General features: G+C 50.9%; 2 protein-coding genes across 7 annotated transcripts in view; one reads left to right on the top strand and one right to left on the bottom strand.

Moving 5' to 3' along the window:
• TMEM63A (transmembrane protein 63A) overlaps nt 1-3,559 on the top strand; it is a 36,705-nt gene extending 33,146 nt beyond the window's left edge. For 2 of the 3 annotated variants that reach the window (XM_018059927.1, XM_005690528.3), the window contains exons 22-24: nt 640-755; nt 1,114-1,176; nt 2,615-3,559. In XM_018059927.1, coding sequence (XP_017915416.1) covers nt 640-755; nt 1,114-1,176; nt 2,615-2,779 — 344 coding nt within the window. In that variant the 3' untranslated portion in view covers nt 2,780-3,559. 3 annotated transcript variants of the gene reach the window in all.
• EPHX1 (epoxide hydrolase 1) overlaps nt 4,091-26,186 on the bottom strand; it is a 38,393-nt gene continuing 16,297 nt past the window's right edge. For 2 of the 4 annotated variants that reach the window (XM_013970075.2, XM_018059920.1), the window contains exons 2-9: nt 21,582-21,769; nt 19,048-19,228; nt 13,191-13,418; nt 12,488-12,617; nt 11,755-11,960; nt 9,224-9,332; nt 5,196-5,312; nt 4,091-4,596 (exon numbers count right to left, since the gene is read on the bottom strand). In XM_013970075.2, coding sequence (XP_013825529.2) covers nt 4,395-4,596; nt 5,196-5,312; nt 9,224-9,332; nt 11,755-11,960; nt 12,488-12,617; nt 13,191-13,418; nt 19,048-19,228; nt 21,582-21,764 — 1,356 coding nt within the window. In that variant the 5' untranslated portion in view covers nt 21,765-21,769 and the 3' untranslated portion in view covers nt 4,091-4,394. 4 annotated transcript variants of the gene reach the window in all.

The following is a 26,186-nucleotide window of genomic DNA, read 5'->3' as shown; positions in this document are numbered from 1 at the left end:
CAGCCTCCCATTCCCACACCAACACCAGCCAGTCAAATCTCTCACTGCTTTAAGAGCATCAACTCGGTGTCCAATCAGAAGGTGGTACCCCAGCGTGAGGACTGATTGGGTGCAGCACTGACAACCCAGTTCCAAGCTCCTGAGGTCAGCTGTAAGCTGGGGAAGGCCAGCTCCATTGCCCCAGACAGCCTTCCAGGGAAGATGAAGGGACTGGACTGCAGGAGAGCGGGAAGTTTGTCCGCGTGATTCTTTTAGGGTCCTCACATGTCACAGTGTGGAGGAGGTAGGGGCAGGCAGGAGGGAAAACTGCTACTCTTGGGAAAAAGGAAAATGCAGAAGAGATGCCTGACTCTGCCCAGGGCACTGGAGACTGGAGGGAACCAACCCAGCAAGGAGGTTGACCTCTTGCCATTGACTCAGTGCCCCAGTGTCCGAAATTGATGCCGGGATGATGGCAGCTATTCAGTGCATCACTGTGTGCCCCTGGGGGTGAAGACAGCGTCCCAGCTGCTGGAGGTGGTGGGAAGGGGGTGGGAATGATGTCTTCTCTTTTATTTTGGCCTGAGGGAGAAGCCACACAACAGTTCGTGCAGCAGGTGTGACCTCCCTCCATCAAGGCTGGCATCCCTTTGTCCCCAGGTCTGAAGGCTCCCCTCACCCTGTTTACCTTCCTGGTGCTGCTGCTCACCATCCTGGTCTGTTTGGCATATACCTGCTTTGGATGCTTCAGGCACCTCAGCCCTCTCAACTACAAGGTAAAGGGCCCCTCCCTGATCGCTGCCCCGCCAGAATCTGGCAGAAGATGGTTGGGTTCATCCTCCAGCCCTCCTCCACCTCTTCCCATAGCAACAGATCAGCAGCCCTCTCCAGATTTTATTTATCCACGGGGAAGGCGTGGGTAGTTGGCTGTGATGTGTAGCTTCCCCGCCCTTCCGCTTCCCTGCTCCCTATGCTGCCTTCCCCCTGCCACCCCATCCTCTCTTGGGCTGCTGCTGGTAGCTTTGTGCCAGCTGGTACTATTATTCTGGGTGTCAATAGTCTGTTTGTTTAGAGGGTGTTAGTTCAGAAAGATCGGTTATGTTTATCATTGCAAGTTTTTGCTGTTATCTGCAGACAGAAGAATCGGCGAATGACAAAGGCAATGAGGCGGGGGCCCACGTACCTCCACCGTTCACAGTAAGTGTGTTTCTCACCCGACGCTGAGCACCTGGACAGGCCCAGCCAGATGGGCCTCGCAAACACGCTTTGATCTTCTCTCTTAAGACAGAAGTCCCCTGACCATGTGGCAGGAGGGTTTCTGAATTAATGTCATTTGAGAAGGAATCCCTGGTCCCTCCGGATGTTTTCTCTCGCATGTGTGAAGCCACATCCATCACTGAGAAGATAATTAGTTTTACCACGATACATACCCATCCCCCTCAGTTTCAGTTCCCTGCTCACTTTCCTTCTCTGCATATTTCATGCTTGGTGAGTTTTTGTTGTTGCTGCTGCTGCTGTTGATTTTTCAATTGGGGGATCGTTACTTTACAATATTGGGTTAGTTTCTGCTGGACAACAGTGTGCATCAGCTGTAAGTACACATATACCCCCTCCCTCTTGAGCCTCCCTCCCACCCCTCAACCCCTCATCTCTTTCCTTCTCTGCATGTTTAATGCTTGGTGAGTTTGGGCCTTTACTGAAGCCATTTCGCAAGGCCCTGTGGTTTGATGAAGGTTCATCAGAGCATTTCATCAGCACCTGCCTATGTGAGGTGCTTCATGAGGCATGAAGAGGGTGTCACACTAACTCCTCTGAATTCAATAGATGAGCATGGCACCTGCTCTGGAGGAGGGCACTGTTAGAAAGATACCAGGACTTCTTTCCTTCCTCGTTCTCCCCGTTTCTGGCCTCCAGGGTCCTGCCCCTATGCTGGGCTTGGGAAAGGAGAATGGAGCCCCAAGCTCCCAGAGCTGTGGCTGCTGGCCTGGCAGATCAGGCTGGGACTGACCGACAGGGCTAGGACAGTGCCGATCTGGGTCAGTAGCAGTATTCTTTGCGATGGCTCCCTCCCACGTGTCAGGCACTCTTATTAGTGTCTGTCCTTGGACCAGCCCTGGAGGTTTCAGGAAGATTCATCGCCCAGAGGTACAACTCTTGAGTGTACCTGCCAGACACGGCAGGTGGTGGATGTAAACCCCTCATTCTCAGCCTGGTTTGGGGTTGGCAGCCAGAGTCTGGGATTGAGAGGAAGCACAGCCTACATAGATTCGCTCAGCTACTCAGAAGTCCCACTGACAGCATTCTAAACCTGTCCTGTGTTGATAGACCTGATTCCTATAAAAAGTGGCTCTAGAATTGAGGATGTTTTGTCTCCTCTGAGAAAGAGGTGTGCTTTCTTCTCTAGGACCTTGAGACCAAGTGGCTGTGCTTTCTGATTTGCTCTGGCTGCTGGGAGAATGTGCTAGTTGCTGTCTTTTAGGTCCTCATGTCCTAAGCTGATGTTGTTTCTTTATGTGTCCTTTATGAGAATTCTGTGTGTCTTCCTGCTGGAGGGAGTTGGGACAGTAGGGGCAGAATGGGGTCTGGAATCTCGTGCCCAGCCCTCCCAAGCACTAACACTCCCATTTGTTGGCAGCCCTACGTGCCCCGGATTCTGAACAGCTCATCCTCAGAGAAAACAGCCCTGTCTCCACAGCAGCAGACCTATGGCGCCATCAACAACATCAGCGGGACTGTTGCAGGGCAGGGTCTGGCACAGAGCCCGGAGGACAGCGTGGCAGCCGCCGACCAGGAGGACTGAGAGCTGGGGAACTGCTGGGCTGGTCCAGGCTCGGGGCCCTGGGGAGTCAGGAGGTGAAGAGACACAGGTGGAGAGGTGGCTGGCCCTCGAGCTCAACCAAGTTCAGGACTTCTTTCCATCTGCTTTAAGCACAGCCAATCTAAAGAGATGAAAGCAGAAAGGGGCTCTGGCCCTTGGCTGAGCAGGGAGGCGGGACCGCCATCAGATGGGGTTCTTTTGGGCGCGCAGACCTGGACTCTCACTTGCTCGCCTGAGGTTCTATTTCTTTCCAAGTCCCCTCCTGCACAAGCGCCCAGCTCTGTGGCTGGGATGATGGCCCTGGTGATTTTTAGCAGGATCATGTGTTGAAACTGTGTCCCTCCAACCCACGAGTGTGGTGACAGAATCAAGCAAGAGGAGGCTGCACCATGTGGAAGACCTTCTCCCTCTGAGCATCCAGACACTGCCCACCCCTCTCCAGGCACACACACATACCACTGATAACCAAAGAGGCTGCAGCAGCCACAGGCCTGAGATGGGTTCCTGATGGTGATCCAGGTCCATCCCAGCTTCCCCTCACGGGTACTGGACCCTTCCCACCCCTGCCCCCACCCCGGGAGTGAGTTGCAGGAAGCAGGAGGGGTTGTGGGCCAGCGCCAGGCTGCAGCAGGCTTCTCCACATCCCCACCAGGGTTTTTTTTTTTTTTTTTCATGTTGCCAGTGACATAGTGGCTGGTCACCTGGAGTGGCAGGGATCATGAGGACCACTAATAAAGTGCCCACTCAGCCAGACTGCAGAGATCCAGCCTTCCCTGCCTCTTCACATCCAGTGCATGGGGCTCCATCTGAAGCCCTTGATTCCATCTGTCTGTTCCCTCCAGAAGGAACAGTGCTCAAGGCCTCCTTGAAGCCAAGAGAGAACTATACCCACAGAAGGAGGGGCGCAGCCTCTTGCCTTTCTCTCCCGACCAGACCCCATGGCTGCAAGGCTTCTTTGGGCACTTGCTGGAGAAGCTGCCTCCAGGGGGCGCCAGAGGCACAAGCCTGCATGATGGGTGCGGGTGGGGAGAGCTGGGAGGCTGCCTCCAATCGCTGAAGCAGACAGTGAGGGTCCCCACTAGTCACTTGGCCTCGCTGCCTCTGCTCTGAGCTGCCCCTGGCGGGGACCCGGATAAGCAGAGTGGCCTCTTGGTTCCCCCAACAGTCCATCATGCCTCCCAGCAAGAGTGGAATGGGACATCGCCCCAACACAGGCTGCAGGCTTGCCAGCTCGGTGGGAAGGGGCACCCTATGTGGGATCGGGGCTCAGCAAGTCACTTGTTCCAGCCACTCTTAGAAGAAAAATCATTTATCATCAAAGCCATGTTGCTTAGCAAGTGCGTGGGGAATTTGCGTGGAAGGGTGAGCCTGGGGTCCCAGCATGGGCAGGGGACGGCAGCAAACACATTCCTGAGGACAGGGGCATCTCTCCCCACAGAGGACCAGAGATGGGGAGTGGGCTCCTTGCCAGCCCCACTGCTACTGGGAGCTGGGCTGGGAGACCAGGGACTTCTCTGTAAAAGGGCGGGTGTCAGGAGGGAGCCTGCCATGCTAGGGCAGGGGCTGCTGGGGAGGTGACAGCCAGGTCCCGCCGGGGTCACTGCCGCTCCTGCAGCCCCACAAACTTGCGGATGTCCTGGGCGAGCAGCTCTGGCTCCTCAAAGGCGGCAAAGTGGCCCCCACGGGGCATGTAGGAATAAGAGATGAGTTTCGGGTACTTGGTCTTCACCCACTTTTCTGGAGAGTGTATCAGCTCACAGGGGAAGGCAGCAAAGCCCGTGGGCACGTACACCTTCAGCCTGGAAGAGACGAATATCTCACTGAGGGGGAGGCCGGGCCGGCTCTCCCACACAGCCGGGGTTCAGGGAGCTGGGGTGGGGGTCAAATTCGCTCAGCCACATGGATCCATAAAAGGACAGACCTAGGTTTTAAGCACCCACCTCAGCTCCAATCCCATAAGGGCCCTCTTTTCTGGAAGCGCTGCCCTAGCTGGAAAGTGTGGCTGAGGTGGGAACAGCCTCCACCTCCCACCTTTGCTCCTTTTTCCCTTTGCTGCCATCTGAGGGTCTCCTTATGAGATCTGTCAAGGGGTTCCTGAACCATTGTGCCACCTAAGGCTAGCCTTGGCCCTGGGGGAGCCCCTGCGGATGTTTGGGGACCAGGCCTGGCAGCAAAGGGATCTGCTGTCTCCATTCGCTTCTGTCTGTGAGCTAATTCTAAAGAGAGGCCCCCCTCCTTTAAATTGTGTTCCTGTTCTACACACCTGGTGTGCACCCAAGGCTTGGCTGCACTTATCCATATCAAATGTCCTCCTCTGAGTCCAAGCAGGCCACCCCCCTGCTCTCTGTCTCAGGGGCACCCTCCCCAGAAGCCCCTTTCCGGGCTCAGCTGGACTTACGTCTCATGCTTATTGACCTGCGCCAGGTTCTCCTTGTAGAAGCGCTGGGAGGAGGTGATGGTGCCCGTTGTCCAGTAGAGCATGATGCCCGTCAGCAGGTCGTCCAGGGAGAACTTCCTGGGAGAGCAGACGGGAAGGCCACGCTCAGTGCCAGGAGCGCCTGAGAGCTGCCACTTTCAAGCTATGTGTCAGTGCTGTGTCCACCTGGCACGCCTCTTGGGGCCTCACCGCCCACTCAGTGACCTTATTTCTCCCTGTGCTACAGGCAGGCCTGGTCCAAGGTCACCAGTCACCGTGAGGACAGGTAATGTAGAATGATGAGCACGTACAAGGCAGCCTGTCATCCTGGGTGGTATCAGCCAACCCCGTCCCTGACCTGCCTGCAAAGGTTCAGGCCAGATGGGAAGAAGCAGGTGTGGTCAACCGAACCAGGAGCTTGGCTGGTCACCGCTGGGTGGTCTGTGGGGAGGGTGCTGCAGCCTCTGCTCAGCCCACCCCTCAGTGCAGGCCCACCCCTGACCGGTCCTGAGCAGACCCTGGTCTCCGGGCAGCCTTTGGGACCCTGGCACCAGGAGAAGCAGGCAGGGTCAGCAGCTGCTGGGGCATTTGTATTCACCAGCTGCCAGCTTACCTCCTGCCAAACCTGTGTCACCCCAGGAAGGAGCCGTGGGCCCTGCAGAGACCCTCCCCAACATGCTCAGCACAGGATACCCCTTTTCTTCTCTAGCCTGAGAACTGCTGAGCAGGTGAAGCCCACCCAGACTGCAGGGGCCCCCACTCTGGGAGGAAATAATCATTTGGTACCTGTTGTTAGAGCACGTGGCCTGTGGACTCTGGAAAGCTCCACACCCTCTCCTGCCCGCCTGCCCCTTGGGCCGTCGCCCTCTCCAGTCGGTGCGGGCCACTCAGCCCAGCCTGCGTCCACAGCCCGGAACTCTCCATGACCTCCCCCTCTGCCCATGTCATCGGCTGCGACCCATGGGCCATGCCTCCTGGGCCTCCATTTCCTCACTGCTCTCCCCAACTCATCCTCCACTCGCCAGCCTCTGTCCTTGTCTCCTGGAATAACCACCCACCACTCCTCAGCCCCTCTAGTTTCCCTGACATGCACTCACCCCTTCAGGGTCTTTTTCCTGGGGGCCCTCTGCCACCTTGAACCCCCCTACAGCCCACAGACCCAAGGGGACTCCAGCCGTCCTGACAGCCGTGCTTACCATCCTCAGTTGCCACGTCCTCAGAGGGTCCCAACAGCCGTGTGCCCACCCACAGCCTCCCGCGCACCCACCTTCCTCTGTGAGGAAGTCTAAGTTCATGGAGCAGCCATCCCTAACTGCCCTCCCCCCTCACCTCCCAGGCCGTTCCCTGGTAGATTCCTGATTCGGGGCTCAGGGGGAGCTGTTGCTCCCTTGTCCTGAGTCCTAAATCCCTCCACCTGCCTCTTCAGGCCCAAACGCCACTCACCTCCCACACTGTCCCCAGGCCTTCCCTCCCTCCCTCCCCTGCTCTCTCTCCCATGCCTCCTCACTCTGCGCACCAAATATCCTTGCTGCCCAGGCCTCGTGGGGAGGGTCTTCTCCCTAGGTCTGTCCTCCCAGCCTCTCTTCTGGAGCCAGTAAGGCTCCTCCCAGCACCCCTGGACGCTGCTCTGCTGTGCTCTGTCTTGAGGAGATCCGCCCCGAGACTCCAACTACTAACTCACTGAGAACACAGTGGGAAGAGCTGCTCCAATTCGACCCCTCACCTAAAGCTCCAGATCTGTGAGCCCAGCTACCAAGTGGACACCCCTGCCCGGGCATCCTGCCAGCATCTCCCACTCGGCCTGTCCGTGACAGAAACCAGCTCAGCCTCTTGGCATCCCTTCCAAGCGCACTGCCTTTGCTCGTATATATCCACTCCATACTCGATGCCTGGACTAAAGAACATTTGCTGCTCCGCCTGCAAGGCTCCTCAGCTCCAGGCAATGAGCTGAGTTGATCCGGCAGAAGCCAATTTGCCAAAAATGGTCAAAGGTCAGTTGGCTAAGTGTACTTGTTTGCTTCAGCTATTTAGATACAGTTGGTCAATCATATTTTTATCCTCAGAACTGCAATCTAAGGAATGTGCAATTCACCTCTGCCCTGCTCCCAACTAGCGCAGCCTGAGACAGGAGCAGAGAAAGGAGAATCTGAGGGGCACAGGAGGGGGACAGAAGAAGGTATTAATGTTAAATATGAAAATAAAGTAAGAAAAGAGGCTTCTCAGAGACAACATCTTCATAAGACACCTTCGTATTCAGGGATTATATTTCTCTTAGCTCTCAGTCCCTCGTCTCTGAAATGCTAGATCTCTAGCCACGGCGGCATGAAGCAGGGATAGAGATAAAATGAACATTTTCAAAACGCAGTTTTGATAACAAAATTAAAACCAGTCAATGAAAGCTGAACAGTTACAAGAAGCACTTACACTTGGGAACTGGCTTTTAGCGAGTTGGCCAAGTGCTTCCCCCTCCCCTGCAGCTCCAAGCACAGCTTGAAAACTACCACAGCAACCATTTCTACCCTCCTGCAGCTAGCGATCTTTCTAGAACACAGATCTGATCATGTCTGTCTGCTGCTCAAAGCTTTGGTTCTCCAGGCACGCAGGTGGGCAGAAACTGCAGGGGGCAGCCCGCGGGCAGTCTGGTTGGCCTCATACCGGGTTCCAGGTATTCGTGTGCAAGGAGCAGGGCCAGACCCCTTGCCAAGGTGCTCTTAGTGGCATCCCATCAACCCTTGGGTGCTGCCCTGTGTGGGACTGGGGAGACAGATCCCATGAGAGGCTCTTCGAGGATCCATCTGTAGGTCTGGCCCCATTGTATTTACACCAGCCTGGGGACAAATTACCCCTTCCAAGTACACCATGCATTTTAATCAATCCAACTTCTGCTTCTGCTTTTCTCTTTGCCTATATTCCCTTCTTCCACCCTTTCCACCTGGCAAACTCCTATTCATCCTTTAAGGCCCAGGTCAAACAGATTCTCCCAGTCATTTCCCCTCCCTGTCTCTTAAAGCGAATCCCCCTTTCTCTGCGCGCCCACAGTCCTTTGCATGTATCTTTAGAGTTCATTTCATCAGACAACTATTTGTGGAGCACCTACTATATGCCCACCTTTACCAGCTGGTGGCTGAAATGGTAAAGAACCTGCCTGCAATGCAGGAGACCTGGGTTCAATCCCTGGGTCGGCAAGATCCCCTGGAGAAGGAAATGGCAATCCACTCTAGTATTCTTGCCTGGAAAATTCTATGGACAGAGGAGCCTGGGAGGCTACAGTCCATGGGGTCTTAAAGAGTTGGACATGACTGGGTGACTTTCACTTCACTTCACTTAGTACATGCTCAGTGCTGTTTTAGGTGCTGGGCATGGCTTAGACCAAGTCCCTACTTCCGGGGCCAGATCCATACACTCCTTCTCACATATTAGACACTGGTGCTCTGAGTGTCTCTGAAGGGGTAAAAAAAGGGCTGGGCCCTGGAGCAGGTGGATCAGGGCCAACCTTGATGAAGCTCGAATCAGGCCAGGGACCTGGGAATCATGTACCGTACAGGCTGCAGCCTTTAAGGTTCCAGGAGACAGGACAGCCTCCCCACATTTTCTGTAGCCACCCTGTAGGACCAGCTTCCAAAAATGATGCAGACATACAGCCATGATGTCAGGCTTGTCCAGGATTCGGGAGGGACGGTCCTTGGGCTGCTCTCATGTCTTAGTGACAAAGAGGCTCTTGCTGCCCTCCGGACTCCTTGATCCCAGGAGGCTGTTTAGCAAACAGAACCGCCTTGAGCCCTGCATCCTATTTTTTGTATCTCCATTGCGCGGCTAGACCTCTCTGGGCCTCAGCTTCCTCATCCAAACATTGGGGCTGGGTTGGTCACAGGCTGAGGATCTGTGGGACACCCAACAACAGATGGAACTCGATGATGATCCCACTCAGAGCAACCAGAGATGAAATCGGTGAGAAGGGAGGTGGGTGAGGAAGGTAAGCCGACAGCAGGCAGGGGTGGATGGGGTCTTACCTCTCTAGGCCTCCATCCTCCAAGTCTCGGAATTCTGAATTGGTCCAGGTAGAAAACTTCTCTAGAATATAGGCAGCCAGTCCCACAGGAGAGTCATTCAGAGCACAGCCTGGTGGGGGAAGAAGCAAGGGAGCGACTCAGGGCTGGGATCAGACAGCTTGCCAGCAAGAGGGGTGGTGCTGGCCCCACAGAACAGCAGTGTGGACAGGAAGCCTGTGTCAGAGCACAGCTGTGCCCTGACTCTTGGGGTGCTCCTGCACCTCACTTCCTTAACCCTGGGCCTTGGAATCCTTACCTGACAAAAAGGGATAACACCTCACCCACTACTTCATTGATATCCATATGCTATATGGGCAGCTTCCTTTAAACCAAAGACTACGACTCCAGGTTTTGTAGGATCCAAATGAGAAATATATATAAATGCTGTTTTTAAAAAGTGTGTTTTTTTTTTCATTTCTATTCTGTGATTAGTGAAAAATTAGAAACAACCCAAAAGCCCAAAATAGGGAATCAGTTGTAAATAAATATCGATCCACTCATAGGCCCAACGATAAAGCAAGCATTAAAAATGGGATGGATGGGGGCTTCCCTGAATGGTGAAGAATCCGCCTGCCAATGTAGGAGACACGGGTTCCATCCTTGGTCCAGGAAGACCCCACATGCCAAGGAGCAGCTAAGCCACAACTAGTGAGCCTGTGCTCCAGAGCCTGGAAGCTGCAACTACTGAGCCCACGTGCCACAGCTCCTGAAGCCCGCATGTCCTAGAGAGCCTGTGCGCCGTAATGAGAGAAGCCACCGGAATAAGCCAGCACACCGCAACCAGAGAGGAGCCCCCCCCGGCCACAATTAGAGAGAGAAAAGCCCGCAGAGCAACAAGGACCCAGCACGGCCCAAAATAAATAAAATTGTTTTTTAAAAAAGAAATCCTTTTTAAAAACGGCATGGATGGATCTCACAAGTAAAATATTCAGCCAAAGAAGCCAGACTCAAAACAGCACCTATTGGAGGATTCCAATGCATGCAAAGTATAAAAAGCAGCAAAAGCAATCCATCTGTCAGGTCAGGAGGGTGGCTGCCCTGGGCGTGGGGGGCAGTACCCAGAAGAGGGTGCAGGGGCTTTTGGGCTGGTGGGTCACGCTCTGTTTCTTAAATGAATGCTGGTTGTATGGACAGATTCCATTTGTGAAAATGCATCAGTCAAAATGCTAGCCAGTTCTTCTGAAGGCCTGGGAGAGGAGAGGTAGGGAACGAGGTTATAGGTGACTGTCTTTTCTGTTTCATGCTTTTTTGCATCTTTCGATTTTTTGACATTGAACATGGGTTACTTTTATAATCAGAGGGAGAAAACTGGTTCTATAAAACACTGTTCTTATTACTGTGAGCTGCCCAAGGTGTGTGAGTATGGACTGTCATGGAAACTCTAAAAGACCACGGCAAAATAATTCCTAGGTGTCCTCTGAGTGGGGTTCAAGGAGTTTCTAGTGGACCCCTCTGATATCATATGATTGTAAAGGGGGCCTTTCTTCCCTTGTCTTACAGATATTTTACAGGTCTGCAAATTGTTGAAAACTAATAGTAATGCAAGTGAGTCTAGTTCACAGAGAAGCAAGTGAATTTTGTCCAGAGGGTAGATCCTACAGATTCTCTTCACAAGGTTAAAAAAATTTTTAAGTTTTTTAATCTATATGAGATGTTGGATGTAAACTTATTGTGGCAATCATTTTACAGAAGATGTAAGTCAAATCATTATGCTGTACACCTTAAATGTATACAGTGCTGTATGTCCATTATATCTCAATAAACCTGAATGAAAAAAAATCCAGTGGAGATATACTTGATTATTACCCTATAGATTTTGACAAGTTTTGTATCTATTAGCCAATTTAGTGTTCCTAAATGCCTTTGAACTGTTCTATTTTGCATGTTACTAGTTGCTTTAGTTAGTTAAATAAAATTTTGACATGTGTTCATTTATTTTTATGATTTTATCTTAAAAAAATTTTTTTTTAGAATTTGGAAATTACTTTATTGACAAAGATACATAGTATGCCCCTCCACATTAGTATAGCTATATGATTGATACCTTAAAAAAATATATTATCCCTTAACAGGGCCCTGATGGCAGAAGCTCCATCTGTGCTGTCTTCGCTCACCGAATTGGGGAGCTCTCCCAGCCCTGGGGCACCCCCCCTCTTCCCACAGTCCCAGAACTGAAAAACACTAGGCTTTGTCTTACCCCCTCCTCTGTCCATCTCTAGGCTTCTCCCTGTAGGACTCATGGGTAGAGAGACCAGGGGTCAAAGTCACTAGGAACGCTGATTCTGCTCAGTGAAGCTGTTCAGGAATTTGGCCAGGCAGCGTAAGGGTGGAAAGAGCTCTGAGTCCCTCACAAGAGGTTTTCACCCCACGAGCAGTGTTCCCAGGGTAGGTGAGGCTTCCCCCGCTGGTTGGGAGCCTTGCTGAATGGATTGGATGTAACCTCACCCCCACCCCCCACCGCTGAGCCAGGTGCCTTGCGCCTGCGCACTCACCCACAGTGTCCGGCTTGGTACTCTGGATGTGCATGTAGCCGCTCTCCCTCAGTAAGCTGAAGAAGATCTTCTTAAAGGGGTATATCAGCTCCATGTCTCTCTCGGTATAACCGAAAAGCCCCCCGAAACACCGTCCCAGAGGAAGGGTCAGGGTGTAGAAATTTCTTAAAATCAAAGCCATGTTCAAGTGCAGGCCCTTGATGTGGCTGGGGGCAGAGAAGGGTCAGGTGAGCCTGGGTGCCATCAAGGACGGGGAAGTTGAGGGGGAGATGGAGGAGGAAGCAACCACAGAGCTGGGGAGCACAGGGCCAGCCCCCATCAGCAGCTGCCCCCTCGGGTGACCACATGAGGTGAAGGAGCAGGCTGGGGAGAAAATACAGGTTCTACAAAGTTCTGGTCAGCTCTCTCCCAGGACTTGGTCCATCAGAAAGGTCTGCTCCCTGACTGTCCCCCTCCTCTAGCTGGCTCTCCCTGCCTGGGCAACTGGCCCAGACTCACCAGTCCTGTGTGACACCACAGGGAGGGAGGATCCGTGTTGAACTGCCCCAGGCAGAGCTGAGTGATAGGGACCCTCCCTTATCTCCCCTGGGCCCACAAACATCCCGCCCGCGTGGCCGCTGTGCCGAGCCTCAGAGACTGTGCCCAACCTTCCTCCCTACGCAGACATTCACCTCGCACGGGCTATGCACACACACCTGCATACATACACAGAACGCCTGACAGCCACCCTCACCTGGGCACCAGCTGGGCTATGTTGGTGCAGATCAGGGCCCCCCAGTCCCCGCCTTGAATATAGAATTTCTGGAAGCCCAACCGCAGCATCAGCTTATAAAAGATCCTGGCAGTGGCCACTGAGTTGAAGCCTGGTTGTTAAGGGGAGAGAAGAATCATGGGAGGTCACACCTTTGGTCCTGCCAGAGACCTTTGCGATTTCTCACCACCACCCCCCTCCCCGCCCACCCTGCCCTACGCTGAGGGGAGAGCAGCTCAGAGTGGGTGAGAAGGAATCCTGGGGCCCAAGGGTGGGGTGCCCAGTGCCCAGAGGCAGTGCTCCTCGTGCTAGCCTGGGTGCAGGAGACGGTGAGGCCAGCCCTGCTGAGGGTCCATGGGTCCACACTGTGTGCAGTGCTTAGTCCGCCTTGCTGGTCCGGAATAACACAGAGTCCAGATGTGGACCCGCCCCGAGTGGGCAGCTCCCAAGGACACGAGCATCCAGGCCCTGAGCCCACTCTGGACAGTCATGACTCTGCCTGGTCCCTGGCCCGCCACGCCCCTCAAATCCTGAGAAGACACACTGGCCCTTTGGCAATCAAATCATCCCCATTGCTTCTCTTTCCTCAGGGCTCAGACCCTCCCCTCCCCCCAGCTCCCTCAGGCTCTGAAGGAAGCCGGCTCCCCACCCTGGGGCAGGTGCCCGGCCCGCAGCAGCCCCATACCCTTCTTGGAGGATGCCTCGGAGAAGCCGTAGCCAGGAATGGATGGACAGATGACTTCAAAAACATGCTCATCACTCAGGCCGTGGTTCTTGGGGTCAGTCAGGAGCGGGATGATCTTATAAAACTCGTAGAAGGAGCCAGGCCAGCCGTGCACCATCAGCAAGGGCTTTGGGGTTTGGCCGGAGGGGAGGTTGGGGGGCTTCACATGGATGAAGTGGATGTCCAGCCCTGGGGGGACAGAACACAGCCAGGGCTGGGGGAGAGGGCCCTGTGGTGGGGGAGGCTGCCGTCGCAGCTCTCGGGGCAGCCAGTCAGGCTTTGAGCCCGCCTGAGCGGGACCATGGTGCTGCTACCCCAGGTGCCCCATGGGTGCTGACCACAGTCACCACCAGTGGCGCTGGTTGAGCGCTTACACTGAGCTCCAGACCCCCAAGGGGGCTTACTCCCAACCACCTGCAAGTGATGGACTGCTGTGGCCCTGCAGGTGAGAACGTGAGCTGTCTGTGAGGCTGGGCCAGGCTGCTCTCAAACTGCTGCTCGTGGCAACGCTCAACGTATTCACTGTTTAATAATTTACAAATTGTGGAGGGGGCAGGTAGCCCTATATATCCAGCAGTAGAGAATGAAACCAGAGAAGGCAATGGCACCCCACTCCAGTATTCTTGCCTGGAAAATCGCATGGATGGAGGAGCCTGATAGGCTGCAGGTCGCTAAGAGTCGGACACGACTGAGCAACTTCACTTTCATTTTTCACCTTCATGCATTGGAGAAGGAAATGGCAACCCACTCCAGTGTTCTTGCCTGGAGAATCCCAGGGGCGGGGGAGCCTGGTGAGCTGCCGTCTATGGGGTCGCACGGAGTTGGACACGACTGAAGTGACTTAGCAGCAGCAGCAGCAGAGAATGAAACAAATTATAGTTTAACAGTACACTGTAAGGGACTTCCCAGGTGATGCTAGTGGTAAAGAATCTGCCTGCCAACACAGGAGATGCAAGAGACCCAGGCTGGGAAGATCCCCTGGAGGAGGAAATGGCACCTCACTCCACTACTCTTGCCTGGAAAAATCCCATGGACAGAGGAGCCTGGTGGGCCACAGTCCACGGGGTTGCAGAGAGTCAGACATGCCTGAGCTATGATCACACAGTACACTGTAATACAGTAGAGTCCCTGTAATACAATAGAGTCATCTAAAATGACAGTGTCCGTGTGCATTGAATATGGAAATCAGTCCTGTATATGTTGCTAAGTAGTAAAAGCAAACTATGAAGCCAGATCCATGGTATGACCCAATTTCTGTAAATACTTACATGTATGCATATATTTATATGGTGTGTATAGGAACTTTAAAGTCTGAAAAGATAAACTACAGAAATGTAAAAAGTAGTCCTTTCTGAGCAATAGAATTTCAAGCAAATCATAGTCTTTTTTGTGGTTGTATAAACTTTAAAATTTTTCTACAATGGACATATGCATAACTTTTTTTTTAAGTGGAGAAAATTATTTTAAGGTAGCGTGCTGGGCATTGAAACAGCACCCTGGCCAAAGATGGGTGAATGGATTCCAGGCGCCCCCCCCTGCTCCGCCCCAGAGTCCCTTTGAGAACAGTCTCTTCCCAAGCAAGTGGGTGTTCATAGCAAACACGGCCAGGGAGACTGTCACACCTCCACCATGAGGGCTGGCATTGACAGCAAGGTCTGTGGTTTATTCACTCTACAAATAATATGTGCTTTCTGTAGGAAACAGAAAGCAAAGATAAATCAAAAGCCGGGGGTGGGGAATCACATGTAATCTCATGATCTGAAGAGAACACTGTGTTACCCGTCCAACATTTTAAAATAATTTTTTAATTTGGGGACAATTTTAGATGTATAGAAAAATAGTGGAGCTAGTACTAGAAGTTCCCATATACCCATATTTAGTCTCCCCTACTATTAACATCTTGTGTTAGGATGTACATTTACTATAACGCATGAGCCAGCACTGATACATTAATAACTAAAAGTTCATATTTTATGTATTCAGATTTCCTTAGTTTTTTTTTTGTTTTAAGTGGTGGTAGGAACATTTAACACAAGACTTATTGTCTTCACAAAGGGATTTTTTTTTGCCTTTTTTCCCAGAGTTTTAAGTGTGTTGCAGTGTACAGTGTTGCTATCTATAGGTTCACTGTCATTCAGTGGCTCCTTAGAATTCGCGTGTGTGTTGCGTGTGTGTATCCAGACACTGAGTTGTGTCCAACTCTTTTGAGACCCCATGGACTGTAGCCCGCCAGGTTCCTCTGTCCATGGGTTGCCATTTTCTTCGCCATACTTAGAATTTACTCGTCTTGGATAACTGAAACTTTATGCCCGGTCATTAGTAATTCTATAGTTCCCCACCTCCCAGCCCTTGGCAGCCACCATCCTACTCTCCGCTTCTATGAGCGCAACAATCTTAGATATCTTATATAAGCGGAATCATGCAACCTTTGCCCCTTCTGTGACTGGCTTATTTCACTTATCGTAATATCCTCAAGGTTCGTCCATGTCATCACATCTTCTGAGATTTCTTTCCTTTTAAAGACTGAATAATACTGGTACATACACACATACAATGGAGTATTACTCAGATTTCCTTAGTTTTTACCCAGTGTCCTTTTTCTATTCCAGGATCCTATCCAGGACACCAAGTTACATTTAGCTGTCAAGTCTCCTTAGGCTCCTCCTCGGCTGTGACAGTTTCATACGTTTTTAAAAACAGAGAACATAACTTGCCTTTAACAAAAATAGAACCCTACATACGTTCTATTTTGGAACCTGATTTGTTTTTTCCCACTTAACAATATATCCTGGGTGTCCGTCTATGCTGCTAAATTTACTCCTAAAGTTGATTTTAGTAGTTAATGTTAACTCCTTTGGAACACACAGATTCGTGTGAGAGATTATTTTTGATTCAAATTCTATCACATTATCATCTGAGTTTAAAATTAGAAAAAACACACATATACATCCATTCTGTATAGCAGTGTATACACAGGCGATCCCTGGAAGCATGTTATTTAACAGAAGCAGATGCTGTCCCTGGGGAGGGACGAGAGGGAGACTCTGTCTCCTTCTGTACTTTTTGAATTTTAAATATTGAAAATTTAAAAACTAAAAAAAAAAGTTAAAATTTGCCCTACGGGTTCTCCTTCCCTTTGGGGTGAAAGTGTTCTCCTGGTCGCCCTGTGGATCTGTGGTGCCTGTAGGATCTCTGTGCCCAGGCTGCCGGGTCAGAATTGAGGAGACAAACTGGGCTCAGAGGGCAGCCACGGGCTTGGTGAGGGGAGAGGGCAGTGGGGAGCAGTTGGTCACAGCTGAGGGCCAGTGCTGAAACAGTGGCCACAGGTGAAGGAGGAGGGGACAGGCTGGGACACCAGAGAGCTGGGTTCCAGCCCTGAACCTCCACTTCCCTGTGACTTAGGCGACTCCTCGCCCCCACTGGGAGGTGGTGGCTCCCTGGAGGCCTCCGCGTGAGCGAGTGTGTGTGCATGTGAGCGCGTGTGTGTGCACACGCGCGCAAGTCGTTTTGGTTGTGTCTGACTTTTTGCAACCCTACAGGCTGTAGCCGGCCAGGCTTCTGTGGCCATGAGATTCTCCAGGCAAGAATACTGGAGTGGGTTGCTGTGCCCTCCTCCAGGGGATCTTCCTGACCCAAGGATCAAACCCACATCTCTTATGCCTCCTGCACTGGCAGGTGGGTTCTTTACCACTAGTGCCACCTGGGAAGCCCCCGAAACCCCTGCATGTCTCAGACTCTCTGAGAACAGAGACTGATCTGTAGCAGGACGTCCAGGACATGGCCTGGAGCCAGAAGCTCATCACAGAACAGGGAAGTGGCGGGGCCAAGAAGGCCGAATAAGGGGGCCAGTGGGGATGAGGAGAGAACGTCGAGGAGAGGTCACAGATCGAGCCGTGAGCAGCTCCCGCACAGGGGTCAGTGCGGGAGCAGAAAGGACCCTGAAAAGGCCTAAACGTGAGGGAGGAGGATGGCAGCAGAGAGAGTGAGAAGGGAGGTCCTCTCGGGCGAATTTCAGGCCAGGGAGTCAGGAAAAGAGACACACTGACACACACACATACATGCAGTATGTGAGCAGTTAGAATTTTCCATTTATACGTATTCCTTGGGTGGAAAATTAGGAACCTGGGCAATTTCGACACTTTTCAGCCTTGGGAAGGTAAATTCAACTTTTCTGAGTATTTTTTTTAAAGATAAACTTACATGGTACAACTGCTATGGCAAACAGTATTACAGTTCCCTCTAAAATTAAGCATAGAATTACTAGTTGACTCAGCAACTTCACTTCTGGGTATATACCCAAAGAACAGAAAACAGGAACATAAGCAGATATCTGTACATTCATAATCACAGCAATATTTTTCACAATAGCTAAAAAGCAGAAGCAACCGAAGTGTCCATTGACGGATGACAAAGTGTGCCCTTATTCAAAATGTACCATTACTCAGCCTTAGGAAATTCTGACACATGCTACAATATGGATGAACCTTGAGGACATCATGCTAAGTGCAATAAGCCAGTCAAAAGGACACAGAACACATGATTCTACTCATGCAAGGTCCTTAGATTCAGAATTCATATTTAAGTTTACAGAGACAGAAAGCAGAATGGTAGTTTCCAGAAGCTAAGGAGAGAGAGAGAAACAGGAGTTAGAGTTGAATGACAGAGTTTCAGTTTTTGCAAAATAAAAAAAGTTCTGAAGATAGAGGGAGGTGCTGGCTGAATAACAATATAAAAGTATTTAATCCACTGTGACATTACAGGTAGCAAGGTACACTTAATGCTTTCAATGGTCAACTTTATGTTATGTGTATTTTACTATGTGGGTGTGCTCAGTCGAGTCTGGCTCTTTGTGACCCTATGGGCAATAGCCCGCCAGGCTCCTCTGTCCATGGGATTTTCCAGGCAAGAATACCAGAGTGGGTTGCCATTTCCCACTCCAGGGGAATATTTTACTATAATTAGAAACAAATAGATAAAGTTGTACAAATTAACAGCATGAGTTTGATTTTCTTAAACATTTCTATATCTGATTCTAAATCTGTGTTGGGCTAAAAAAATACTTTTTCACTATGGAAACTATTATCCCAAATTAACTTAGGTTGGGCTTCCCTGGTGGCTCAGAGGTTAAAGCGTCTGCCTGCAATGCGGGAGACCTGGGTTCGATCCCTGAGTCGGGAAGATCCCCTGGAGAAGGAAATGGCAACCCACTCTAGGATTCTTGCCTGGAGAATCCCATGGACAGAGGAGCCTGGTGGGCTACAGTCCACGGGGCCACAAAGAATCAGACATGACTGAGTGACTTCATTTTCACTTTCACCTTTCCAAGAACATTTTGAAGATAGCTTTCCTTCCAGGTGAAGTTGGGTGACAACTTATGACACTGTTGGGACAGGAGGTCTAAAGCTACAGAGACAGGACAGTTTTTATTCAAACCTTGACTGACAGCTTGAGCACCCTTAAACAGTCACAGTATCATAGACTCCAAAGCCTCAAGGAGAGGCTGAGTTGACTGAGGTCATGCCCCGATCTAGGTCTCATCTCCATCCTCTCAAAGATTGTTCCATCATTCAACTGGATGGTGCAATTCTTTGGTTTTTATTTATATGTTTTCCCATTTAGCTCAAAAGACCATTGGATTTGTTGGGATTTTGCATTATTTTTGTATCTGAGTGGGGTTATACCTTCCAAATACATCTCACTGACCAATAATCAAATTCTGGGTCTCCCAGCTTTATTTAAGTCCCAGTGTTATTTAAGTGTCTATGAAGGTCGTTTCTGTCATACACATCCCCCTCCAGCTGGTGTTTTGGAAACATACCTTCAATCTTAGTTTTGAAGTGAGGGTATTTGTTGAGAATCTCCACCTGCTTCCTCCAGTCAAATTCATTCCTCCAGTAGGAGATGATTTTCTTCAAATAGTTGGAGTTGAAACCATAGTGGAAACGACTGTCCTCCAAAGGTGGAGTTAAACGGACCCTGTCAATCCTCTGATGTAAGTCCTGGAGAAAATGTGAGACCCCAAGGAGAGGAGGTGAGTGGGGCAGAGCACAAGAGAAAGTTTGTTTTCAGAAGACAGAGAAAGTCCTGCAGCCACCAGACCCCATGCTACAGCAAAGGCAAAGCAAAACTCCACCAGACGGGATGAGGAGGCTCCTGACCTGCAGACATGTGCTCTGGGTCGTCAGGTTTATCCCAGAATAAAGCTCCTGGCTTCCCAATGGTGGCTGTTCTCCAAACACACAGTTTTCACTTTCAACTTCAGGTTACTTCTCATTTTTGTTTTTAAATGTATGAACAAAATGTGTTTTTAATTTATCGAGGCTTATATATAGCAAGGGGGGCTTCCTAGGTAGCTCAGTGGTGAATCTGCCTGCTAATGCAGGAGACGCAGGAGATCCCTGGGTTGGGAAGATCTCCTGGAGGAAGAAATAGCAGCCCACTCCAGTATTATTGCCTGGAAAATCCTGTGGACAGAGGAGCCTGGTCAGCTACAGTCCATGGGGTCACAAAGAGTTGGACACAACTGAGCGACCAAGCACACAGCACATAGACGGCAGGGGGTGGCCAACTTTTTTGTTTCTGTTGTTTTTTTGGCCAACTTTTTTCAAAAGGGCTAGATCATAAGTAGCTTAGGTTTTCTGAGCCGCAGCTAACCTACTCCGTTCTTGTAGGATGGAAGAAGTCATAGATGGTACATGGACAAATGGGAGTGACTGTGTTCCAATAAAACTTTACTTATGGGCACTGAAATTTGAATGCCAGGTAATTTTCATGTTACAAAGTATTATTCTTCTTTTGATTTTTTCCAACCATTTAAAAGTGTAAAAACTGTTCTTAGCATGGGAGCTGTACTAAAGCAGGTGGCAGGCTATTACACATAAAATAGATAAACACCAAGGACCTACACTACAGCTCAGGGAACGCCACGCAATGCTCTGTAAGAACCCGTATGGGAAAGTGAAAATCGCTCAGTTGTGTCTGACTCTTTGCAACCCCATGGGCTGCACAGTCAATGGAATTTTCTAGGCCAAAATACTGGAGTGGGTAACCTTTCCATTCTCCAGGGAATCTTCCCAACCCAGGCATCAGACGCAGGTCTCCCACATTGCAGGTGGGTTCCAATCTGAAAAAGAATGGATATATGTAATATTTATAATTGATTCACTTTGTTGTACATCTGAAACTAATACAGCATTGTGAATCAACTATACTCCAACGTAAAATCAAAATTAAATTAAAAAAAAAAAGAAGGCAGCAGAATAGATTTGCCGACTCTGATACCAGTGTTAAGTGCTACACTATATGTGAGTATGTGTGTGTTAGTCACTCAGTCGTGTCCAACTCTTTGTGACCCCATGGACTGTAGCCCGCCAGGCTCCTCTGTCCATGGACTTCTCCAGGCAAGAATACTGGAGTGGGCTGCCACTTCCTTCTCCAGGGGATCTTCCCAGGGATCAAACCCGGGTCTCCTGCACTGCAGGAGGATTCTTCATTGTCTGCTCCTCTTCTCACCTGCTAGATGAGAAGCTCTTTGAGAGAAGGCTCTCTCTCTTCTTCCAAGTACTTGGCACTAGGTCTGCACACAGAAGGTGCTCCCATACCCACAGAATGAAAGAAACGATGGGTAGGGATGCCCCAGGTCCCACCCACCCTCCCGGTCCTGCTCAAGCCTGGCTCTCAGCTTAGCCTACTCCAGGGTCACACCTATCCCTCGTGATTCCAGCTGTGTGTGGAGGACGGGGCCCAGGCTTTGGCATTAAAAAGATCTGAGTCTAAATCTGCCAGCTTATTATCTCGGTCACTGTGCATCAACGGCTTTGGCTCTCTGAGCTTCAGTTTCTACATGACCGCAGTCACTGCACGTGATCACGGGGGGCTAAACGCACAGCAGGTGCCTGGCTGCAGCTGGCCCTGGGCCAGGCTCTCTGCGCTGCAGCTTTTTATGTCACCACAGCCTTGGTTTCACTCATGATCTCCACCCAGGCTCCAAGAAGGCCTCACTTCTGCCTTTAAGCTCATCCCCAGGGTTTCAGGTGGGGCACAGAGGAGGCAGAAACAGCTGCTCTCTGTGACCCTTAATGTAGATAGCTGGATTCAGCGGGCAGTTGTTTCCTCACACAGGCACTACTGGGCCTTGGGAACCAGGAACATGGAGACAGAGGAGGGGGAAGGAGCAGAAGGGATGCGTGGGCAGAGTAGGTGAGTCCAGTGGGAGAAAAGCAGGCAGAAAGCAGCCCTAGAGGGAACACTTCGGAAGACCCTCCTTGGTGCCAGGCCTAGCCTGAGGCCCAACCCCAGATGGGGCCTCCCCGCCCTCCCCTCTGCTCAGCCGCCTGGAAAGAGGTGTCTTACGTTGATCTCCTCATCTGATGTTTCCACCTTGAATGGGCGGATGCTCTTATCCTCCCCAGCTGTGGGCCTCACCCCAGGCCCCCACCATCCATCTTCAAGGGGCAAAGTCTCCTCCTTGTCCTTGGAGACGAACCAGTAGATGACAAAGCCCAGCACTGAGGCGAGGAGTATTTCCAGCCACATGACTCCTGCAAAAGCAACAGCCCATCAACAACAGAGTCTGCCAGATAGCCCTTGACCTCTGGCTGGAAACGCCAGAATCCTGATTTCTTTCCCACCCAACCCTCGATTTTGTGTACTTTTGACATGAAAAATAACATCAGCATTTGTTGTTTAGTTGCTAAGTCCTGTCCAATTCCTGCCACCCCATGGACTGCAGCCCGCCAGGCCCCTCTGTCCATGGGATTTTCCAGACAAGAATACTGGAGAGGGTTGCCTTTTCCTTCTCCAGGGGATCTTCCTGACTCAGGGATCAAACCTACATCTCTTGGACTGGCGGGCGGATTCTTTACTGGTGAGCCACCAGGGAAGCCCAACTTAAGCATAGTATGGAAAAATTGGAAAACAATTGAGAAAGCCACAAAAATCACCATAATCCTACCAAGCTATGGAATTCATAATCAGATTTAGAAAAAATGAAGCTGGGTTGGCTTCTGCATAGCCTTGGATGGTGGGCTCTGCATGTCTGAGGCCTCATGGTTCTCTGAGGGGGTCTCTTCCTCCAGACATTTCTGAGAAGCTTCTCTCCACTGTTGTGACATCCCTCCCCCACAGGAGTAGCAGGGACATCTCTGAGCAGCGGGCTCAGGAGAGAAGATAGAGTCACGCTTGCCCTTTGCTGTCTCTCCCTGAGAGGGGCCTCTCCTCAGGGTGTACATACAGGGCAAGTGGGGAGGTCTGAAAAGCTGGGAGGTTAAGTGCATCCGGGGTTGAGGGGAGTGTTCGGTGGCCCAAATGTGGGCATATATCTCAGCTGGTTGTCAACAGTTTTATTGAGATTTAATTCACATACCATGTAATCCAGTGGTTTTCAGTATATTCACAGATACATACAACCATATTCACAATTCAAGAAAATTTTCATCACTACAAAAAGGAACCCTGTACCCTTTAACTATTACCGGCACTAGTCCCCCACACCACTCTGGCCCTAAGCAGCCACTAATCTACCTTCTGTCTACAGACTTGCTTATTACATTTCATATAAACTCAGGTGTTTTAATCATTTGTCTGACTCCCCTACTTTTTTCGCAAAAGGGTAAAAAAGAAGAGCTTAGTTCCTGCAAACCAGTATCAGGCCGACAATGGCTCGGCATTATTATCTAGCTATTTGTTTTGCACGTTTCCAAGGAAGTAACCCCCCTTCCCCTGAAGGTTCACAGTCAGAGAAGTGTGTGTGAATATGGGTTCCATCCTCAGGCCAGAGACCTTTGCAGAGCCACCTCCCAGGCCTAGCCCAACTGCCCCCTGGAAACCTGGGGCACGGGAAGGATGCCGCTACCAAACCCACCCCAGTGTGCCCTCTATCCACTGCTGGGGGCTTGCCAAGGCCCTGCGGTTTGCTCTGCCAAGAAAACATGCACAGGCTTCTCCCACTTCCCACAAAGAGATGCTGTGTCTCTGCCAGGGAAACCCCTCCCCTTTGAGAAGAGCCAGCTGCTAGTCTTTGTGTTATTCGAAGGCAAGGACTTTGAGGTGCTGGGGAGCATGTGGGAAAAGACGGAAGGCAGAGAGCAGAGCTGCCCTTGGCAGTAGGAAGAGACAGATGTGGTTCACTGGCCAGGTGGGTCATAACGTAAGAGTCTGGAGCTGGGAAGACAAGAACTGTGTCTATCCTAGTCCCTGCCCTGACCACAGTGCCCAGCATAATGTCTGGCAAAGAAAGGCATTTTGCCAATATGTGTGCGATCAACATATACAGTGGATGCAATTAAGATGTTGCAGGATGGGAGCTGCAGTCATGATGAACAAGAGGGGTTAACTTTAATCTCCCAAGTGAATGATACACATCATCTTCCTTACCTGACTTCAGCACAGAGAGGTCAAGAGCACGCTTGTCACTTTCCGCTGGGTTATAAATGCCCTACTTTCCCTTTTCTGTGTTGAATTATCCCAGGGCTTTCACTTGTCCATATGAACTCTGAGTTCTCACCCTTTGAGCAGCTCCTTGGGAAGCAGCCAGGGAAACAGAGTTGTGAAATACTGCAACCAGCTCCATGTTAGGAGACTGCAGGTGCCACCTTCACCCTCCACCGCCTTTTTACAATTGCTGGGTACTACCCACCTAGCAGATCTGATATGTGTGCAGAGAGTTATCTCCCCTGGACTTCGACAACAAACAGAACCATGAGCTAGAGTGTTGAAATGATCAGTATTCAGGCACTGCATCTAAACTCTGGGGACCTGGACAAGGGGCACCATGATGGGCCATGCTGGCAGAGCCCAGGGCAAAGTGACAGATTCAAGGAGAAAGTTTAAAGCCCTTTCTCTTGCACCTTAATTAAGATAATGAGAGTATTAGTTCTTGGTTCAAGGACGGTACTTTAGTGCTATTGATCTCAGATTACAAAGCAAGTTTCACTGCAGCGTGTTAATTTGCCACCTATTAACTACCCTTTATTTATTAGCAGGTATTAAATGCACCTGAAGCAAGGCGCTCTAGGTTAGCCCAGTGTAACAGGCATTGACTGTCTGCTGGTGGGTTTTCAAGGGATGTGATAAACCATGGCCCATGCAAATCCATCCACTAAAGAACCAAATTTCACTGAACTTTCCTTATCACTTAAGGTAAGAACCAGGGCAGGCAAGGCACTTGCCGCAAATCACATCGCACTTTCGAGGATTAGAATCTGTCGTCAAAGCATTCATTCCTGGTCTGTCGCTGAGTATGTTGCTCCTGCCACCCCGACCTACCCACACCATCTTATTTCCTCTCAGCATCTGTTTCCAGCCTCAAGCCTTCATACCTGCCCTTTGGGTCCCAGTCAGAGCACAGGCGAGCCACGACTGCACGGGAAGCTTCTCTCAGGTCAGAATATTTTTTCCCCCCAAATTAAATAATAATAAACAAGACCTTCCCCTTCCTCGCGCACTGGAGCAGCGGGTCCATAAGGAAGGAGGTGGTTGGTCCGCGAACTCCGAGAAGAGGCGGGGCCTATGAGTCCGACCAATCAGAGTTCAGGCCCCACCCCCCGCATCCTTAGGTTTAACTCTGCCCGCACTCTCCCAGGCCAGTGAGTGAAAGCCTAGACAGACGCTCACTGCCAGGGGCGTGGAGGGTCTCGGAGTGCTGAGGCTGCCCTCAGACCTCCGGATCTCCCCAGTCAGGGCTGCTGCTTTATTTAGAATATGAGGAAAGTGGAAGTCTGAGACTCAGGAGAGACGGCGCCACTCTGCCTGCCCAGCTCCTTGTACAAAGCAGGCGATGGCGTGGAGCCAGCTGATGGCTCTCCTCCCCAGTGCGGGCTCTCTGGGGGTGGGGCCGGTTGAAGAAACATCGCTCACAAGGGGGAGAGGCACTGTTCACCGGGAAAGCCAAGGCCAACGGCACTCTGGCTGTCGCAGCCTAGACTGGGGGAGGGGATGGCTCCAGGCAGTGACACAGCTTCCCACCCCATCCCCCAACCCCCACCTGCAGGGGAAGAGAAGGGCTGCACCAGTCCAACTTCCCTGGGCCGGCCAGTCTCCCTAGTTTGGAGCCATTGAACAGCCAAGCTGAAGAGGAACTCAGCAACCTGAGCCCAGCCCCTTCACTTCATAGCTGGGGAAACGAAGTCCAGGGGTGGCCATAACTCACCCAAAGCCATGTGGCCAGGGAGCAACACATCTGGGAAAAGAAGAAAAGGAGAAAAGAACCACTGTACTCCTCCCATCTATTGTAACTGGCCTAGGGCAAGGTTTCTCAACCTTGGCACAACTGACATTTTGGACCAGATAATTCTTAGTTAGTAGGCCTGTGCATTGGAACGGCATCCCTGGCCTCTAGCCAGTAATACCACCTCCTCCCCAGTATGGGATGACATTACCTGTCTCCAGATACTGCTACATGTTCTCTGGGGGAGAAATTGCCTTCAATAAAGTGGAGAACCCACACTGCGGGTCAGTGATTCAACTTCAGTATGTGTTGGATCATCTGAGGAGCTTGTTGAACAATTCAAGGGATCTGCGGTATGGCCAGAGAATCTATATTTCTAACTAATTCCCAAGCAGTGCTGCTGCTCATGGCCCATGGACCACACTTTGAGAACCCTTGCTCTAGACTGGATTATAAACTCAAAGAAGGCTGGCCGTCTGTCTTGCTCCCCAAGGTATCCCAGTGAACACTGAGCCCAGTTCTGGCAGATGCAGGAATCTCAACAGTTATTGAATAAACACTTGGGTCTGACCAAGATAGGAGGGACTGTGACTCTTCTGCAGAATCAAGAGGCAAAGAGAAAATATCATTTTGAAGGTAACAGGTGAGCATTGCAGAGCCTCTCTCTGTACACAGACTGGTAAACTGGTCCCATGCAGAAAGCTGGATCCAAGTACCCTCCTGGTTATGGAGGAAGGGTGGAACCATGACTCCACATCCACAGAGTCCAAGATACCAGCAGAAATTTGAAC

The sequence above is a fragment of the Capra hircus genome, chromosome 16 (assembly GCF_001704415.2).
Source record: "Capra hircus breed San Clemente chromosome 16, ASM170441v1, whole genome shotgun sequence".
In the NCBI taxonomy this organism is placed as follows: Eukaryota; Metazoa; Chordata; class Mammalia; order Artiodactyla; family Bovidae; genus Capra; species Capra hircus.
The sequence above is the reverse complement of the archived record's forward strand: the minus strand, read 5'-3'. Positions and strand labels throughout refer to the sequence as shown.